The 16,059-nt window shown below is 38.8% G+C and overlaps 1 protein-coding gene across 8 annotated transcripts in view; it reads right to left on the reverse strand.

The window, feature by feature from the left end:
• The window catches only part of ARMC9 (armadillo repeat containing 9), a 67,479-nt gene that overhangs the window by 16,526 nt on the left and 34,894 nt on the right, over positions 1-16,059 (reverse strand). For all 8 annotated transcript variants that reach the window (XM_064666121.1, XM_064666119.1, XM_064666120.1 and 5 more), the window contains 7 exons: positions 15,223-15,362; positions 14,347-14,423; positions 12,295-12,369; positions 11,190-11,280; positions 9,824-9,882; positions 4,583-4,687; positions 3,319-3,434 (listed from right to left, as the gene is read on the reverse strand). In XM_064666121.1, the coding sequence (XP_064522191.1) occupies positions 3,319-3,434; positions 4,583-4,687; positions 9,824-9,882; positions 11,190-11,280; positions 12,295-12,369; positions 14,347-14,423; positions 15,223-15,362 (663 nt within the window). The remainder of the gene's footprint in view (positions 1-3,318; positions 3,435-4,582; positions 4,688-9,823; positions 9,883-11,189; positions 11,281-12,294; positions 12,370-14,346; positions 14,424-15,222; positions 15,363-16,059) is intronic.

Genomic DNA, 16,059 nt, shown 5'->3' on the forward strand with positions numbered 1-16,059 from the left:
ACAAGTGAGGTGGATTAGTGAGAAACTGAAGCAGCTGAAGGACAGAACAGGAACACAACTGCTTAACAGTAAGCAATAAAACACAGCAAAAGCAAGAGCAGTGCGAAAAAATGTGTGAAAAGAAGTTGGCAGACACAGAAAGTTTCCCTGCCCAATATCAGGTTAAGGTAACTAAACTATATCTCTGGTGAAAACGATGCAGTCCAAGGAGGCAGTTAATGATTTCACAGCTCAATCAGTTCCTAAGGAACAGCTAGCAGAATATTAAATAGTTCAATCCCCCTTGAGTGATCTCATCCAGCGAGTCTTTAAAGAGGAGGGAAAAATGAAAAAAATAAAAAGAAAGAAGGCAGCTTTCCAGTATTTCCTGACTCCCTCAGCTCCATACAGCAAGAGCTTGTCCATACAGGGATCCCATGACAATTCATCTGAAGTAACTACAGCCTTGTCTGCACTGGGAAGTCATAGAAAAATTAGCATGGAATAGCTGCTACATGTGCAGTGGCTATTCTGCATTAATTTTCTGTGTGAATACTTCTATTCAGCACTAGAAATCTCCACCCCTCCTCCTCCTTTTGGAGGTTTGAACCAACAACTCAAAGAGATACGTTATAATATCTCCAACTGCTTCCTCTTTCATGATGTTTTTAAACGGAATATATTACGTGGAGTGTCACATGAATAAATTCAAACAAGTTATATTCACTTCAATTCTGAATGGAAGCATTTACACAAATTTTTAATGTAGTTCAACTACTCTGATGAATCAAAAATTTCAGATAATTCAGATCAACTGTCCTGGATTGTATCAGGTAGATAAGTTGTATATGAGGCAGAAGTGTTTAACATTTTTCATAACTTTTCATCTGATACAAGCCACTTAAATACATCCAGTTCAGATATTGCTTTCAAATCAAGGCAGATAAGATTTTACTGTCTTCCTCTTGCAATGATTCCTAAGCAAGCATTTCCTCATTTTAGTCAATGAATTAGTACTAAAATTAGAACAGCATAAAAGCCATCAAAGTTTGTCCTTTTCTGCTATAAAACGTAGTTCAAGAATGTCTTCATCTATTCACTGCAGTTTTCTTGTGCACAAATTAGCTGGATAGAAAGGACAAGCTTCTCATTCAGGGTGGTATCACTTGTTTCGTACTTAAAACGTGTGTGCACCAAACACTCATATTATTTCTACCATTTGGCCAGAGCAGGAGGGAAATTAATTTTCAGATATTTTCACCTCGTTAGATTTCTGCCGTTTACATTTTTCCTTCCTAGTTTGCACAGTGGGGCAACCTGTAAAGGCTGCTTCACACCTTCAAACTAACACTTCTCTTAGACCCAAAGCTACCAGAACCAGTATGGCAGAAATGTGTTTTTAATTTGTCTCCAGCAGTGACCTGAAGCCATCTTGCAGAGGCACGAGCTGCACAACTGTTCAGCTGAGGAGATTCAAGTTTTGCCAAAATGTGCGTCACTCCAGTATCCCGGGACGCTTAAGTAAACACACTGCCCAGGTAGGTGGTGGTAAAGAGAGGCACGAGATCGCTTCCAGAGGTTATTTCTGATGCGTAAATTGCAGTGCACTACATGGCACTATGAAATAAAAAGCCACTCCCACAGGTCTGCCACCGTTTTTCTGACTTCCCATAAGAAAGTCAATTCGTTCTCACAAGCTTGGTTTTCTCTCTGCTTACAAAGCAGGAATGTAATGCTTAGACATTTCAGTGGTAACTAATATTTTTTCCTGAAAAAATACTTTCTAAATAGGCTGTAAGGCTGTCCTAACAGCCAGTTCCACAGAATCAGTCCAGGTCTCCTAGTCCACCATGGGATAAATACTGCACCGGGAAAGTGGGACCTTGAACTCTGTAACACTGACCCCACAGTAAAATGGCAACATATGTTTAGTCATATTTTAGCTAGTCTAGATTTTTAAGGCCTGCAGCTCTTTTGAAGGACTGCAGGAAAAAGATTAGATAATCACTATGTTACTAATATGAGCTTATATTAATTAGTTGCTGTTTTCTGCTGACATACAAACACACAGATTTAACACATAGGGAGAGGTCTTGCAAAAGCTGTGGACATTATGATGGTGCAGAAGGTTGACCACAGTGAGAAAGGACACAAAGTAAGAACATCAAATTCACATTCAGGCTATACCAGGCAGATGAAGTAGATGCCACGTTCAAACAGATGCCATTTTATCCAGGCTAGTACTCAGAATAAAAATTAAGACTGCAAGACAAATTCTGCCCTGGGATAGCCAAAGGTTCTTTTTTTTCTGCTTCGGAACTGTATGTTTCCTTCATCTGGCTTTTTAAAAAACTAAATGTCATCCGGTCATTTTTCCATGCCCAGATCTGGTATGTTACACTTGTCTGTTCTAAGGCCCTGGTAACCTGATATGTTTAATCCCATACAAACAGTACACCTGCCAAAAAGACATATTTGCATGGCTCAGGAGGGCTCCTAGTCAGATCATCTGCTTGTAGGAATGCTAATGCCAGCATGAGACAGTAGGAGGGAATAAACATGGGCAAGATAAAGTTGCGACCACTCCTTGTCCGAAACAACAACAGACTTCAGTCAGATTCAACTACACCTGTGTAACTACAGCCTGAATCAGTCCTCACTGTCCTCTGAGGACTGTCCATCTTCCACACTGAAAAGAGGAGGAAATGTATCTTAAGAAAATATGAATGTGAAAGCAAACAGTGGCAGGGGGGATGATGTGGGACAATCATCAGCGCTGATGGGTTCTTCTAAGAACCACATCTAACTCCACTGCACTGTTCTGTTTCAGGTTACCTGTTCATTTTAACACACTTGGCTATATCGATACTGTGACTTTTGAGTACCTGTTATTCATCCTTTGTTAGACATGTAGTCTCTCAGATTAAGTATCCACAGAAATGAAAACATGAAATCCTCGCAATAACAGCTGCCTGTATCGTAGCTACCTAAATTTGACCAAATACAAAACTGAATGGAACCGAAAGTAAAAAATCATTTAAATTTGAAATCTCATTGGTATTTCATTTCCACGGTCAGGACAGTGAGCAGGACAGGTATCATCTCAGAAATTAAGGCACTCAACTATTTCAAGTATGTGACCTCAGCCAATGGATCTTCCTCTGCCTACAATATTCCACTCCTTTTTTTGAAATTATCTTTAAGGAATGACAATGGTAATGCACTTTTAGGTAGGGAAGATTTATTTATTAGGCACTGTTGTGGTTTTTTTCTTTGTTGTTGTTTTGCTTTTTAAAGGAGCTTAAAAAACTCAACTTGGTCTCATTTGTTTGGACTTACATTAGATAGGTAGTTCTGTGACAACCTGGTGTCACAGGTCTCTGAAGAGGCTCATCTATACTCTGATGGACACCAGAAAACAGCTTCTTCTTAGTTTTTGGAGTATGAGTCATTATCTGATACACAGAAAATGAAGAAAAAAATAAATCAGTGAAAAGACAAGTAATTGGAGCCACAGAGAACATTCTATAGAAACACTGCATCAGAAACTATATCCCATTCTGGTGTCACTAGATAAAACTGCCTGGAATCACTGTGGGCTCTTCCATGACATTTTATTTCAGGTCATGTTTCCATCAGCAGCATTGGACTCTGGGATCTGGAAGGCATAGAGTTGCATTTATTATAGAATGGTTTGGATAGGAAAGGTCCTTAAAGATCACCTATTTCCAACTCCCCTGCCATGGACAGGGACATCTTTCACTAGACCAGTTGCTCAAAGCCTCATCCAACCTGGCCTTGAACACATTCAGGGATGGGACATCCACAGCTTCTCTGGGCAACCTGTGCCAGTGCCTCATCACCCTCACAGTAAAGAATTTCTTCCTTATATCTAATCTAAATCTACTCTCAGTTTAAAGCCATTCCCCTTTGTCCTGTCACTACATGTCCTTGTGAAAAAGTCCCTCTCCAGCTTTCTTGTAGGCCCTTTTTAAGGACTAAAACCCTACAATAAGGTCTCCCTGGAGCCTCCTCTTCTGCAGGCTGAACAATCCCAACTCCCTCAGCTTGCTTTCATAGGAGAAGTGCTCAGCCCTCTGAATATCTCAGATTAGTCACAGCACACTAAATGGCATTCATACAAACTTTATGCTTTTTCTCTTAATAGCTTTTTGCCGCTTGAAGTAAGACAGACAATACTTGATCCGGCATAACGCCTGCAGGAGCAGTTAACTTTTCAACTTCTTTTTTTTTTTTTTTCAAAATAATTTCAGACCAGCAGAATGTTCCAGTATTAACCTGCTCAGTACTTTGCTTTGTGTGCCCAGAGCGTCACTGATGTAGCACTAGAACCCTAAGGCTGCCTGTAGCTTATTATTAAGCCACAGCCTGACCACGCCCTGTGAAAGGGTAGCTCATTTCCCAGATTTGTTCTACTTCTCCTGAACAGCAGCTCATGCAGAGACTGTGAAAGATTCATATTGCTATGCGGGTAGCACCTGGCTCTTCAAGCAACAAATTGAAGAAAGCGGTGAAACTACTGAAATTAAACACTTAATCCAGCAAATTGATTTATTTCAATAGTCTAAGGAGTGGTACTTACTCCCAAGTACTCGGTTGTTAGCAGCTTCTCCCCTGCAAGCTCTCCCAGCTGAGGCTGCAAAACCTCATCTTTGTCCAGATCAGCCTCCATGATGTCATGGTCCTCCTGCAACAGCAACACACAGGTTTGCAAGGAAGCTTTAAAGCTGATAATATGGGGCTGGTACAGATATCTTGGAATCGGTACTTTGGGATATAAATATCGTACACAAAACCCAAATGTAATCAACTTCAAGTAAAAACTACCAAGAATTCACTTTCCAGTACCTACTTCTAGAATAACTATGGGTGATTAATCTTTCATGGAAGCTCTACAGCTCCTACAGATCAACAAGCCAGGAAATTTTAAAGTCTGAGGGACTCCTCCAGCAAACCAAAACTAGTAATACAAGAACAAGGCAGTGTTTTGCTGCTAAAAAGAATTCTCTTCTGTTCTGCACAAGATACCCTAAATAAGACCCACTCCACATGAAGAAAATGTGCTTTGCTTTTGAAACAGGTTGTGACAGCAAATGTAAATAAATGATTGTCAGAAAAATTAAATGAGAAAAAGTACAGAAATCATTCTAATAAGATATATTGTAATAGTAATGTAGAGAGCCTGTCATAAACTCCTTTAAAAACAACAGCCACTGGACTTTATGAGCCCCAGAGCACAAAGAAAATGAAAAGCAGTTTCAATTTAGTGAGATTTAGACTTAGCTTTACATAGTCAAAGTAAGAAATACCCTCTGCCACAAAGATTAGCCAATAACATGGATGCTTGGACGGTGCTCTTCAAAAAAAACGTGAAAAACATTGGAAGTGTGTACAGAGGAGGTATTTCCTAGAATGGAAATGGTTGATAACCGATTCCAGTCTTTGTCTGGTGCAAAACAAGACTACCATCGCTTGGAACAAGTAGGTGTTGGCTTCCCCAGAGCTCTGCAGGCTTGCCTTTTTTTTCAAGTTAATTGAACTATGTATCAAATGGCTTAAACCCCATAATTTTTGATTTAGTTATTCTCATTGCTCATCACCTTCTCATTCACAGATGTCAAGCAGAGGTAAAAAGTACAGACACAAAGGGCTCAATTCAGTAGCCCAAGGCACCATCCAGTCCTGCTTTGAAATGTCCTGCCTGGTCTTCCACTGTAGCTCTGAAAGGGCACAAGCCTCTCACAGGTCCCAAGTCACATCCCACAGACTTGTGCAGGTGTTTCTGATGCTGTAGTTAAACTTTAGAGACATTAGATGCCAGCGTGTGAAGAACTGTAGTACTTATAGAAATACTGCCAAAAATACAGTGTTCCAAGGTTTAGAGTAAAATTTTTCCATAATGTATTTGTTCATGTATGGATTTACTAAAAAACTTAATTCTTCTGTACCTTAGTTTTTCTGTAATTTACCAGATTGTTAATCTTCTTTATCCTCCTAAAGATGTATTCTCTAGATGCTCAGCCATAGAAGATAAGGCTGTATAGGACCTCAGGAAGATGTTCAATCTGCCTTTCTCTCCAAGGCAAGATAAATTACCATCAGCTCTTAATTACCTGAAAATCTGGGTATGTGTGAAAAATAACCCAGATAATGGGAGAAAGATAAACACTTGTAGACTAGGCAACAATCATCTGTATCAAGCAAAGCAAAAAAAAAACCCAACAAAAACTCACACTCCGAAGTCCATAATATACTGTACTTGGGGGGGGGGGGGGAAGGGGGAAATTGCACAGATGAGCTCTATAAATAGGTCTGATGGAATTTTCTTTTACATGGTTTGTTAATGCAGCCAATTTTGTTCCCTGATGTTATTTAAAATAACAGGTAACTGAGCCTGAAAGTGTCCCTGCTCTGTCTCCTTGTACAAAACAAGAACTTTGCCCGACGTGCCATCATTCCACTACTGAAATAACACAATTGGTGCCCTGTTCAGCACTGCTCACAGGCTGCAGGAGATGTTGGCAGCAAAGCCCTGTAATGTAATGGCTTGAAGTCCCGGGATTAAGCTCTCTCTCTTTTGATGTGCTCTCTAGCTGAAGTGTATTTTCACACTGCAGTTTACTGATTTTATTGCCAGGTGCTGAGTGACGGTGGATCAGAGGGTGTCTGATAAATCATCACTGTACAGTTATCTAACACAGCTCCAGCTTGTAACTAAACTTTTGAATTAGAGCTGCAGTATCACATATTCACTTTTACAAGCAGCTTTTTACGATGGTCCAAGTCAAATAAAAAGAAAATGTAAAGATCAAATACTGAAGATAAATTAAGTTAGTATTTAACAGACCAGTCAAGAGAGTATTAAGCACCAGAAAACACACACCGACTGTGGGTCTCAACACACCCCAGATGGCAACCTTTCAAAGTTGGGTATGTGCTACAGGAGTCAGTGTATCCTGAGCTCTACTCTAGTGAACTTAAAGCTCACCAGACAAACTCAAAAGCCAATTTATTTCTAATAAGAGTATACACATTTATATTTTTTATTTGGCTTATATGCTCCAGTGTCACACAGTACAGAATCTTAAATTTCTGAGTGCATGATACTCTTAGAAATCCCAGAATTTTACTCTAACAGGCTCAACTGTATCTTGGCCACAGTATTTAGGAGGAAGTAGTCATTACCACAAGATTTGCTCAAAGCCAGGAGAGAATTCATCCTAAATTAAACACAGATAAAAGCAAAAAAATTCATGAAAGGTAATTCTAATAGCAAGGGGAACTTTCTTGGAAACAATAAAAGCTGGGGCAAAACCTGCAAACTAGGGCTCCTAAGAATGTCTGTTTGTTGTTTCTTAAGTTCTAAAGGTGTAAATATCGTACTGAGCAACAAATGCATTCAGTCTGCAGTAGTTTAAAAGTTAAGTAAAGGCAAGACTGGTGATAAAGTTTTCCAAAACTTTCGGTTGCCAGATCACCATATCAGATGTTATCACAGAACGCCATCAGAGAACAATAACTCACTGCAATTCCAAAATACAAAAGGGCTCCAAGCACTGAGGTAGTGAGTCAACAAATCTTTGTTTATTTAACAAAGTAGCAACATTTTGCTGCCATGTTGTTTGTAAAGTATATTTTCTAAACTGAGGGACTAAGAAACCAGGCGTCCTTGCAGCAGAACAGAATTATAGTTCCCAGGAGCAATAAGGACTTAAAATATGTGTTGCAATTAATGTTACACTAGAAAAAGTTTTACAATTTGTTTAACAAGATTTTTTCTTTTTAATATAGTGGCAAAGATAATGAAAAACTGGAATTGGACACTTCTCTGTTTCAAAAGCCTACTGTTATTTTTCGAGTCAAATAAGAAGTGCCAGAAGCCTGTTTTAATCACGTGGTAGTTCAGTGGCAAAAACGCATTTCAAAATTATTTTACCTAGAGCCTTGGCTGGGATTGTGAGCAGCAGCAACTCATCTAGAGGGTATGACTGAACAGGAGAATTCATCCTTTCATTCCCAAGAGTAGGTAAAGTGATGAAAGTGTTCAACATTATCATGCAATTCAATGCCACACCTTTCAGGAAGGAGTTAATTATCTGTAGCACTAAATCTTATCTATGTGCTTTCCCACCAAAAGACAGTTTCCTTCAAAGAAGTATACTGAAGTTCAAGCAATAGCACTGGCACCTTGGATTCTCAGGATACATCTAAGACACTCAAAGCCTTGGAATATCAGTTGAAAGGGTGTTAAGCAGCATTTCAAACAAAGGGAAGTTCTAGTGATTAGTCCCCAGGAAGCCAATCTTGCAGGGCAAGCATTGATTTTGGTGGCAGGAGTGGAAAGATTACCAAAAAGTGACTTCAGGACTGCAGGAGGTGAAATAATTACAGTAATCTAATTCTATTTTAAAAAAAGTTAAATGTACCTCCTTAGAACAAAAGGGGGAGAGCTGATTGTTAAACAAAACTTCCTTCTAGCTCTAAACTTAGAATTTCCACATAGCTCTAAATTTAGGCAGTCACAAGGGTGATTAGTTCACTGTGTTCACCAACTATTGTGCCAAAACACAAACTAGATAACCATAACTAATTGACAGGAAGCTCAACATGAGCCAACAGTGTGCCCAGGTGGCCAAGAAGGCCAATGGGATCTTGTCCTGTATCAAAAATAGCGTGGCCAGCAGGAGCAGGGAAGTGATCCTTCCCCTGTACTCTGCATTGGTGAGGCCACACCTTGAGTATTGTGTTCAGTTCTGGGCCCCTCAGTTCAGGAAGGATATTGAGGTGCTGGAGCGGGTCCAGAGAAGAGCAACAAGGCTGGTGAAGGGACTGGAGCACAAGTCCTATGGGGAGAGGCTGAGGGAGCTGGGGTTGTTTAGTCTGGAGAAGAGGAGGCTCAGAGGTGACCTCATCACCGTCTATAACTACCTGAAGGGAAGTTCTAGCCAGGTGGGGGTTGGTCTCTTCTCTCAGGCACTCAGCAATAGGACAAGGGGACACGGGCTTAAGCTCCGCCAGGGGAAATTTAAGTTGGATATCAGGAGAAAATTCTTTACAGAGAGAGTGATCAGGCATTGGAATGGGCTGCCCAGAGAGGTGGTGGATTCACCATCCCTGGAGATTTTTAAACGCAGATTGGACGTGGCACTGAGTGCCATGATCTAGTAAATGGACTGGATTTGGACCAAGGGTTGGACTCGATGATCTCGGAGGTCTTTTCCAACCCAATCGATTCTATGATTCTATGATTCTATGTTATATTTACTATGATATAGTTTCTCATGCTTACTTCATTTTTTAAAATTTTATTTTCTCATGGGACTTATTCCTTAGGTATAATTACTGTTTTTCTTCATTACATTCAGGCAATTTATTAAATATATTTCAAAGTTTCTAAACAGCAAAAGAAGTCACACCCAGAATAGATAGTGATACTTTAAGAAAAAGTGACAACCTGTTTATAAACTATTTTGGTAATATACAGGTTCATTTGCTTCCTTTATTTTTAACTGCTGAAATGGGTCTGATTGAAAGCAAGATTTCTACTGCTACAGTAACTCCTCATCTCTTCACTTGTGTCAAGCTATAATCCTTTAGTTATCACAGAGGTGGTGAGTTGCCAAAAGAAAACAGTAGGACTTCAAAAGAAGAAAAGGTAATGGAAATGGATGCAATTTTCTTACTAAAGCAAGAATAACTAAATAAAAGGAAAAAACAAAACTGAAATCTACAAAAAAACAAAGTCTGGTTTATTGATGTAAATATTTTCTGGCTAGAAGGTTAAGGATTTTTCTAAAAGGTGTCAGAAGGCTTTTACACTTACTTCCTCGTCCTCCTCTTCCTCTTCATCATCAGACACAATACCATCATTTAATGGCTCTTCTAAAAAGAAAAAAACCCACAAAATTATGTAAGTTCAGTTGTACATGCACAACTTAACAGAATCTCATTATTACCCACTTTGACAAGAGCAAGAGTTAGCTTGCTTCTCATACAGATGCCCCACCCTTTTTCAGACAACTATTGGAATCATTTGCTCCTATAAAGCATTCTAGAAATCACCAAAATCAATTCATATTTTGAAAAATGGCAGAAATATAAACACTCTGGAATTTTTATTTTCTCATAAAACCCACTGTGACGTCTCACTGTATTTACTGACAAGACTTGAATGGAAGAATGGGCATTTGCTAGTTTGTCTGTTTTTCAACTAATTTTTAATAAAAGACCCTACTTCTCCCTACAAACACTTCAATATTATACTGCTTCTGTACATAAAAAGTTAGTACTCACGTAGAATACTTTTTGTAACTTTTGGACAAAATTATATCCTCAGAAAAAGCAGACAGGCTTATGCTGGAAAACTGCATTTACTTGGACTCACCAATCAGACAAAGCCTCTTAAAAACACCATTCCCAGGTAGAAGAGGAGCAGTTCCATAACCCTGATGAACAGTTTTTGTATAGTGGCAATACAGTGCTTAAATATTTTATTTGTTCTGTCACAAGCTACAACTGTAATGTCTTTTACAAGCTAGAACTGTAATTTCTTCTCTTTCCGAAAGCCAAAGAAAGCAGTCAAACTTGTTCTATGTTTACTGTATGGAAAGATTTAATCAGAATTAATCTCCTTTTCATTATTTGCTCTCTCTTTTTTCAGCCTTCCTTTCAGTCATAAGGATCAGAAAAATAGAATAAATATTCTACATCCTCATACCTGTCTGTATTAATGCAGCATCTACACATCAACATACTCTCCAAAAAGGATGGTCTCTGATAAGCCATTTCAGATAAAGCTACACCTCAAGAGAGCAAGAGGTGAGCACAGGCAGACCTAGTCCCTAAATCCTGTTTTACAAATTTGTATCACATTTTTGCAGTTGACAGCAGTCTCTCATTACTGTGAGGCCACTGGCATGAAAGTAAACAGTCAAGGTCATTCTATTTACAGTCCCAAAACTCTGGAATTGAGACCTACTCAGCCTTTTATATCTTCTTTATAATTGTAACATAAAAGGAAATTTTAAAATACATCTGACTTTCAAATCCTGACACTCACTATTCACCCTCTCTCAGACCATCACAGTATTGTTATTCTTTGAGCGTTCCAACGCCAAGTGAAAACATGAGCTTTTTTATGGCTTTTGTGAAAGATTTAAAGCTCTGATAGCTGCATCTGTTCTTCTGACCTGAATTGAGCTGCTTGATAATAAATTCAATCTGTCGGATCATCTCTGCGTTTCCTTCCTTGATAAAACAGCGCAGAATTTCTTCCATTCCCTGGATGTAGCAGAAAACATTGCTAGATCAGTATTTCATGTGATCACACTGAAAGAGTTTTGTTAGCTAAAACCTCTCTTTTTTTTTTATTGTCAGGAAAAACAGAGGCAGTGTGAAGCAAACCACTGTGTCCAGCTCCAAGTGCACTCTACACAAAAGGAATAAGCTGTCTAGATTGCTTCTAGGTTTAAATGCAGACATATCCATGATGAACAGCAAATTTTCTCAACAGATTTGCTGCTTCTGCCTTCTGAACTCAGTACACAGTAGTCGTCAGAACAGGGTAAATTTGGATCCACAGAGACAACAGTGCAAGGTTCAGAGGGAAAACAAAAAAGCAGAACCCACTTTGCCATTAAACCTGCTCTCTATGGCTCCTTATAGGGTTGATGTTGTGTCTTTAATCATTTAAGATGACTTCCAATCCTCTGCGCTCTGTGAGGTAAAACACCTGACAACAATTATGTCTGCATAACTCTCTGGGTTAGTTCTTCAGATACAAAGACATGCTGCTATCCCAGGAGCAGCTTCCTCAAATCCAGAAGCTAAAACACAGTCATTACCACTAGACTAACTTCCACAGGAGATCCGTTCCCAGTTCTAAAACCTTCCTCCTGCTGCCTTCCACAACTAACTACACCTATACCAGGAAGAAGTAGAAGCAGTAAGAGGAATTCATCCTTTTAGTGGCTCCTCGCTGGTGCAGAATGAGTTACATAAACGGAAGAAGTAGCAGGGCAGATGAAAGCATCTCCTGGGCCACTTGGAATGTACAAAATGCTGGAAGGACACACTGTTCTAAAATATTCTAATTTATAATTTAGACAGAATCCCTCACACTACTGGGGGTCCACTTCTGGGAAAAAAAGCAGCAAATATGGCAAAAGCATTTGAGACATACATTCACACTATCCTGAGTGTCTTGTGTGTTCCCTTCTCAGAATGTCCTGCTCAGCAGGTGCCTGTGTGGGCCATCTCTGGTACAGGCATTGATCTCCGTGCAGCACTTCTTACCATTGCTCTGGCTTTTTCTCGGACAGAAGGGATGGCGAGAATGCTGTAGAGTGCTCCATTCACATACGGTTGGATCTGAGAGGAAGAAATAATTGTACCACTAAGAAAAACGCTTATGCTCATCCCAGTTAACTATAAACAAAATGTAAGAGTGAAAGTGCAGAACAACTACACTTCAGAGAGTTAGGCCAGGCTAGACAGGACTTGCAAAAATTCCCACTTGGGAAGCAATGAACTTTCAGAATGCAAATATACTGTGATACGGATATAAATCAGTATTGCTGTGTGCCAATTTCAAACCTTCTGCCTTCCAAAAATGTATTCTTGCAAATTGACTTAGCCATGGGAAAAAAAAAAAAGAGAGAAAAAAGGAAAGAAAAGCAGAAAAAGGTTAGTTTCTGATAAACACTAGTGGCACTACAAAAAATAGGACAAAGAACAGGGACAAGACCCTGTCAGCATGAACTCAAGACAAGCTTCCAACATTGTAGCCTTAGGCAGGATGATAAAAGCTGTAGCAGCTTCAAACACTTTGCTGCCTGTTATTGTCCCTCAGGAGAGCCAAAAAGCCAGCCAGCATGAAAGCTCTGAAATATGGTTAGTGAAAGCCACCAGATCTGTCAAACATGTTTTATCAGCACTTATGTGACCCTTTCAATTGGCCAGTTACTTTTGCAGCACTAAGATTTTCAGTCATCCTGTCTGTACCTTTGGAAAAATGAACAATGAGCTAGACTGGGAGCAAGGGGAAACAAGGGAAGATAAGGGACTGGGATTTACACAAGGATTCCACAGCTCCTCAGGAAGCTCTCCAGACACCCAAGAGCACTGTCTTCCACCTTTGATAATAAAACTTCTGTCAGCTTTGCTGGAGCAAACTGGGTTGTAAGAATGCACCCCCGAGAGAAAGTTCAAAGTCATTTTAAGGCACAGACTTCAACAATATGGTAGGATTTTCTAAGTATTCCAGTCTAGGGACTGAGATGTTATTTTGTATTAATATGTATTGTATTAAACTTTCATCATTCACAAAAACCAAGCTAGTGAAAGAGTCCAATAAAGGTATGTCAGGTTTCATCTTAATAAAAAGAACTGATCTACATCTTCTAATGAATTTACAACACAGACTAAGCATTTCATTGAAATTTATTCTCTATTTTCAGTTCAAGTTATAAGCAAAAAAACCCCTGATGACTCAGTCATTGCATGTAAACATAAGACACTAGAGTTCATATTTCATTTTTAGCACAAGTCTCCAGACACTTTGCACAAGCATCACGGAATCACTCTAGAATATCCTGGTAAAAATTCTGCCTCCCTGAATTCAGTCTGTACAGTATTTGCCTGCATTTCCTCCTGCCTTGAATTTTTTTTCATGGTTAAAGAAGTGCCCCTCTGCAGAGACAGCTGAAGCAATGTTTTCTATATCACACACCAGGCATCAGAATGATGTGCTGAAAAGTATTAGGTAGAAATAACCAATAATTTTTAGCATTTTCCGCTGATGTAGTTCAATTTAGCATCTTAGATGAAAGTGTGTCCAGAGACAGAAAGTCGTAGATAAAAAGATATTAGGGCTTGAATGTCAGGAGTGTCGTGTTTTCTTTTAGCATTCCTTAAAACTACTAGCAAATGTGCTTCTCTGCACCTGATGTTTTGCATAATGGAATTGCACCACACATTGCTCATCTCAAGAACTAGTTAAGCTTGAGATGATTTGGTGCAAGATGAAATTTAAACAGCATCAGAAACTACAATCAAGAAGGCACATGGACTGCATGGTAACTATGCATTTAAAAGACTTCCATTCTTAGCTGCCCACATTTGTTAAAGGAAGACATATTTATGGCTAGAAAGACCAGTGCTCAATAAAATAAAATTTAAGGAATCGTGAATTTTAGGAAAATTTCATGCAACTTAATTACATGAGGGTCTGACAAGGGAAACAAAAGCAATTCTTTCTCCATTTTTTCCTTTCTTGTTTTTTTTTCTTTTTAATATTTAATTTTTCCTTCCACATTTTCATTAAAGCCAAGTTTGTTGTACAAATACCTCATGATTCTCATGGCCAAGAAGATCAGAGAGAACTTTGAGCACGTGGTTTGCAATCCTTGCACACATTTTCTTCCCTGAAAAGGCAGAACACATAAATATGCTTGGAAAAATAAAACAGATCAGAGTAAGTTTCTTTATTAGTTTAGACAGAGCAATACTGTTGCCTGTTCCTGACAAATGCTGAATAATTGAGCTGAAATCAGTGAAGTTACTCTGGATTTATGCAGTTGTAATATTGGACAGGATGCAAAGGGGTTTTAAAAAGTTTAAAAAGTTTAACAAAGGCATTTTTTTGTTTACAAGCAGATCGATTTTCCACTCCTTACCTTACTCTCCTTTTTAAAAGGAAATTTACTTTAAGCTCCTTTAAGTCTCTTGGGCATAGATAGGACCTTATTTTCTTGGGGAGAATCTCTGCATTGCAGAAGTGAAGCAGGTAAGTATTTCACTGCACAAGGTGAAGATTAAACTCCTCTCCATTACTCCTCAACCCAGTTCTTTCTTGCTTACAAAGAAATCTCTTACACAGACTGTGTAAGTGGACACAAAGTGTCCTTTGAAAAGTGGGCCTGGAATGTAGGAATGGCAGCCTTCATTGGTATGAAAAAATAATCAAATCTTATAGGGTTCCATTGTTTATTTCCTTGCTTAATTCTTTAGAGTTTGGTGAAGCTGACCTCCATAACTGGGATTCTTGGGAAAAGAGATCTGCTCAAAAGCATTAGTTATAACACTCAAATATCTCTGGTCATGTAAATCACTGCTACTGATTATAGTCACTTGAAAGAATCCTGGTATATCAGGAAAAAAAAAGATTTACAATCTTCCCTCTCCATTTCTTGGAATAAAGTTGTAATACAAAATGTAAGACACCTGCACTTCGTAGACAAAGATTCATGAGCAAGGCAACAGAATATTCCAGGGTGTAATTAGACAGGCAATCTGTATCTGTTAGAACATCAACCAGCCAGAAAATGAGCCCATCTTTGATCATCACAGACTGTAGTGCACGCCTAGGATTGAAAAACAAAAATCAGATCACAAATCACAAAAATCAGATCACTGCATAAATAGTTTTCAAATACATTTATAGCTAGTATAAGCACATTAAAAACACACTAGCCTGCCAAAAAAAATCCCCAATATACCCATTTTGGCAGAATCATTAAACTAAGTAATTAACAAAGCCTGAAGAAAGTGAAGATTCAGATTCCCATAGGTTAGAGGAGTAAAACATAGTTGGAGAGGTTGGGGTGGTTTTGTCTTTGTTTTGTTCTTTTTAAACCTGCAAACTGCTGAGGTAAGTTTCTTCATTGTTTTCTAAGGCTTCTTACTCCACCTAAAATGGCATTTTCAATTGTCTTTTAAAATTGGTTTAAAAAACCAGCTACACACAACAGCTCCATAAAACAAATTAATTACTTCTCCTGACATAGGTAGCCACAGCACTGTAGCACTTTTGTACTGTTGATTTGACAAATGAGGTTTTTTGCTTGAATTTATTTGCTCTTTTCTCTAGAGATTCTTAAATCACATGTTCTCTTAACTCAACCTGCATTTGCCCTTGAAGAGTACACTGAATAAAGTGCCAGGTGGCCAACTGTGCTCTACAACTGAAATTCCACGCTTTACAATACAAAAAAGAAGTATATACTGGTAGAAAGGTCTTACTGAAGAACACAATTTTTAATAACATTATTTCCAAGAGGC

The sequence above is a fragment of the Pseudopipra pipra genome, chromosome 10, assembly GCF_036250125.1.
Source record: "Pseudopipra pipra isolate bDixPip1 chromosome 10, bDixPip1.hap1, whole genome shotgun sequence".
Classification (NCBI taxonomy): domain Eukaryota; kingdom Metazoa; phylum Chordata; class Aves; order Passeriformes; family Pipridae; genus Pseudopipra; species Pseudopipra pipra.